The sequence below is a fragment of the Nanorana parkeri genome, unplaced genomic scaffold, assembly GCF_000935625.1.
Source record: "Nanorana parkeri isolate BGI_ZX_2015 unplaced genomic scaffold, ASM93562v1 scaffold13, whole genome shotgun sequence".
In the NCBI taxonomy this organism is placed as follows: Eukaryota; Metazoa; Chordata; class Amphibia; order Anura; family Dicroglossidae; genus Nanorana; species Nanorana parkeri.
In genome coordinates, this window is record NW_017306281.1 from 772,140 (window position 1) to 776,885 (window position 4,746).

At 47.9% G+C, this 4,746-nt stretch overlaps 1 protein-coding gene across 1 annotated transcript in view; it reads right to left on the minus strand.

Moving 5' to 3' along the window:
- The window catches only part of RHOF (ras homolog family member F, filopodia associated), a 52,521-nt gene extending 51,207 nt beyond the window's left edge, over positions 1 to 1,314 (minus strand). Inside the window, exon 1 of the mRNA XM_018557094.1 lies at positions 1,078 to 1,314. Coding sequence (XP_018412596.1) covers positions 1,078 to 1,236 — 159 coding nt within the window. The 5' untranslated portion in view covers positions 1,237 to 1,314. The remainder of the gene's footprint in view (positions 1 to 1,077) is intronic.
- Positions 1,315 to 4,746: the final 3,432 nt, after the last annotated feature.

A 4,746-nucleotide genomic window follows, 5' to 3' on the forward strand; every position in this document is an offset into this window, starting at 1 on the left:
TGTCTTTTTACCCGACGTGACCCCGTCTTTTATATTTTACCAAAAAATTGGGTAATAATAAATGTTTTATAATTTAATATAGGGGAAACTGTTTTTAAATTTCTGTAATTTTTCCTTAATATATAAAAAAATAAAACCCCCAGTGGTGAATAAATACCACCAAAAGAAAGCTCTATCTGTCCCAAAAAAAGGGTATAAAATTATTTCAGTACAGCGCTGCATGACGGAATAAATGTCAGAGTATGGCAGCGCTGAATACTGAAAAATGGCCTGGATGGGAAGGGGATCCAACTGGTTAATAGCCCATCATGCACAGACCAATGTAGATTTCCATTATCGTTCGTTACCAATACTAACTAGCAGAATTTCGTCACTCCACAGAATGGATTTTCGTTTGCGCAGTGTTTGTGTTGCGATTTTTTTCCCCATACAAAAACACCACTAATCCACCGATTTTTGTACGAATTCGGAAATTCGGCCAGATGTACAGTGATTGTGATAATTGACTTCCCATCAACTGGCCGATTAGCGTACAAAAACCTGATCGTGTTTGACTTCCAAACGATAATCGCAAGGTGTATGGGCACCTTAAACAGTGAAAGCAGAAGCAGCAGGCTGATGAGCTGAACTTTGCTCTCTCCTCCTCTTAGCCTGTTACATCATAAACATTGCAGCACAGCTGCCTCCTGGTGCTGCTTCTGGCTCCCCAAGCCTGAGCTCTGCTGTAGAGGGAGAAGCAAGCAGCTGATACCAAGTCACATTCAGGCATTGCCACTGCTTACACCTAAACGAATACATTTAATGAGGGATTTATTGCTGCATTGATCTGTGACAATCTGCACGGAGTAGTTTTATCTGCTTATTAAAAAGGTGTCAGAAGAAGAGAAGAAGACAGAGGCACATTATATAAAACAGAGTCCAGTGACACATGCTGTGAAAGCATTGCGAATAATGGAGTTCACCCACATAGGACAATGCAGAGCTGTGCTAATTAGAATAGGCAGGGTGTGACAAGGACCTGCCATGCCATGTGTACTCTGCCTTCCAGGGGCAGAGCAGTGCCAGCCCGGTACCCACCTCAGGAAAGGAGCCCTTGGCATAGACCATGAGCAGCGAAGTCTTCCCGCAGCCTCCATCCCCGACTATGACTATCTTGACCTCTTTCCTGCCCTTGTCTCGGCTCTTGTTCGCCTCTCCGGTGCCATTGCTGACAGTCCCGTTGGGTTGTTGGGTCATGGTGCCGCAGTCAGTCCATGAGAAGGTGACAACGCACAGCACTCACCCTCCGCCAGCCGCCTAAACACTGCCAGCTCTGACAAGCGCAAGAGAGCCGCAGGCACTAGCCTAGCTTTTGCTGGCCATGATTGGCTGGCGCGGGTCACGTGAGGAGCACTCTCACACCCACCGCTTTTTAAACCTAAAAAGTTTAGATCGTACAAAGCTCCAGCCGGTGTGTGGTCACCTATCACCCGGGATTGTGTCCCAGTCAGAACCAACCATAGAACCGGGGCAGAGGAACCACTGTGCCCCCAGACGGAGCTTTTAATACTTTAGAGAGGCGTTCTCTGAGCGTGTGACGGGTCACTCCCTGCTAATAAATGACATAGGTAATATATGGTGAGCTGTTTCCTCTTCTCAGCTGAAAGATGGTAAACCTCAACAAAATGGTTCACGCAATCTCATCCATCCAGAACCATTTCCTCACAATGTTCTCTTCAAACACTGACTCATTTTCTGTGGTTAAAGAACAACTCCGGAGACATTTTCTCTTCTTAACCCTTCAGTGGTGCACTGCCAACCCCGCACTGCAAGGGTTAACTGATTGTTTTTTGTCTAGGTGCAAAAATATAGGCACACTTTTCTGCACAATATATTGAGGCAATGCAGTGGCGTCACAAGGGGGGTGCAGGGGGTGTGGCCCGCACCCGGCTGACACCTTTGGACGGGTGACACCAAAATGACTGACAGTCAGAGAGCCCGGCAGTGTCAGGAGAGAGGAGGGGACCTGGCGGCATACCTCATCCCGCCGGGTGAACGTCTCCTCCTCTCTCTGCTGGCGTCCATCATCAAGATGGCCGCCGACAGGCGTTAATTAGATGACCGCGCGTGCGCGATGACGTCACCCAGGACGCCCCTGCAATGGATGCACCCCCAGTTATAGGGACCATTAAGAATGTATATGCCAAAAATGATTGGTTAAACCCACATTTTTTTGGTGTCACAATTACTTTTTCTTTAGGGCCCATTCACACCAGAGTGTTGCCTTAATCACACGTTACTGTGTATTTAGTGCACAGTATCGTACAACACACCTAGGGGGGAATTTATCAAAACTGGGGCAGAGACAATCTGGAGCAGTTGCCCAAAGCAACCAATCAGCGTCTCTATTCAGTTTGATCAGTTAGTCCTGGTTCACACTGAGCGTTTTGTAGCACTTTATCTACCCTAACAAAAACACTCACAAAATCTGCCCCCCAAAAAATCCCATTCATTTCTATGGCTCTGTTCACATTTGAGCGTTTTGTCGCAATAAGCAAAACGCCTGTCGCTGGAAAAAGTACAGGAGCTTTTTTTTGGGCATATTACAGCTCGTTTTGGCCCCATAGATTCAATAGGAAATGCTTGAAAACACCTGTTTGCTGTGTTTTCGTGCGTTTTTATGTGCATTTTATGCGCTTTTTCTCATTAACATCAATGAGCTACAATCTGCTCACAAAACGTGCTTTTTGCCGTATGCGCATAAAACTGGCATAAAAACACACAAAAAACGCTCAGAAACGCGCAGCAGAAAATGTGCAGAAAAAGTGCAGAAACGCTGATGCTGAACCAGGCCTAAAGCTTTGAAAATGAAAGAGAGAAGCTGATTGGTTGCCATGATCAACTGTCTGCAAGGTGCATTGCATTGCCATTCATTTGTGGGATACCGCAATCTGTTGCGTTGTGGTAAAAAGTAGTGCCTGCATACTTTGCTCACTGCAATGCACGGTATTGCGGCATTGCACTGCGCTGCAATGTACAACCACCGGAAGGTGTGTTGGGGTGCCATTCAAATGAATGCCAACGCATTTTTTATAGATATATTAAATACATAAAATATTTTATAACATTTTTTTGTTGTTTTGCCAGTCCAAACCTCCTCAAGCCTTCAGCATAACCCACTTGTCATAGACTATTCTCCAATCCTTTGTCCCCTTATTGAATGATAAAGAAAATGCTTCCGCACTGGTAACCATTGGGAGGAAGAATGACCTGGCACTGATGGTCAGAAGGCGAAAGAATGCCCCAGCATTGGTGTCAGTGGAATAAAGTACCCCCCCCTAGCATTGGTGTTGTGGTGGGCTGCTGCCTTCTGTTGATCCAATGGGAGCTCAGTCACACCCATTAGTGTTCAGTGGTTCACTTACCTGAGAGGTGGAAGAGCCACGCCAGCTGTGGCAATTGACAGAAGTGCCGGAACTTTTCAGGCACTGTCTGCCAAGAATTGACTCCCGGACATGTCTTGGACTCAGCAGACCCTGGGATGTTATTTATATGATGTGGGATCCAGGTTGGTTGGGGGGTATGGAAATGCATGGCTTTCAAGGGTGGAACTACCGGTGGTGCAGCAGGTGTGGCCATCCCGGGGGCCCAAGGCGATTGGGAGGCCCACTGAGATCTGGTCCCGGGGATTGTAGGCATAGAGGGACTGACTGGGGCCCCCTTAAAAACGTCCGCCTCAGCAGCGATCACTCTTCTCAACTCTCTCCTCTCACTGAGAGGAGAGAGCTGAGAAGAGTGATCGCTGCTCTCGATCACTGAAGCACGCACATGGTAGTGAAAGCTGCACAGATTCAGAGCGGCCGAGGAGAAGAATCTGTTCAGCTGTCACTACAATGTGCCCGCTTCAGTGATCGGGCTGCTCGGCGGCCACCTGCAGCTTCCTCCGCCTGCCTCAGCAGCTATAGGCTATAGGAGGAAGACTGCAGCATCACCATTGGCCGGCTGTACATAACAGGAGAGCGGGTCCTGAGGAGCACTAACCTCTGTACTCTGCATTACACTGCTGACCTATGCACTCCTGTGTTACACCGCTGAGCTCTGTACTCTGCATTACACCACTGACTTCTGCACTCTGCATTACACCACTGCACTCTGCGTTATACCACTGACTTCTGCACTCTGCGTTATACCACTGACCTCTGTACTCTGCCTTACAACTGACCTCTGCAGCTTAGAAATTAACATTTTCAAATTGATTACACTGCGTTAGGTCCTGCGCAGTAGCCTTCTGTGGAACCACCCGGCACCTGCTTACAGCGCTTTTGCCGCCAACGCATCTCCTCCTCCTGAGACCCTCTGTACCCCTCCTGAGGCCCTCCACACCCCTCCTGAGACCCTCTGCACAAGACATCAGGCCGGCATTCTAGAACCGAGAGGCAGAACAGAGTATGTACCAAATTCATATACCATTATTCTGCATTGCTTTATAATGTATTGCTGGGATTTGTAGTCCTCTATAGATGATGGCATTCTGCATTAGAGAGTAAGCTACTCTGCACATAGACTGATGTGACTGTCTCAGTGTTCTCTGTACAGTACTACGTTATATGTCAGAGCTATGCGAATGTAAAATAATAGTGTGTGACTATGGGAGGACATTAGAGTGTAAGCTTCTTTAGTGCAGAGAAAGTTGGGGGGCCAGTGAGATCCAGTTATCCAGTTCTGGCACTCCCCCCCCCCTTGGGAGCAGGAGGGGGGGGGGGGGGG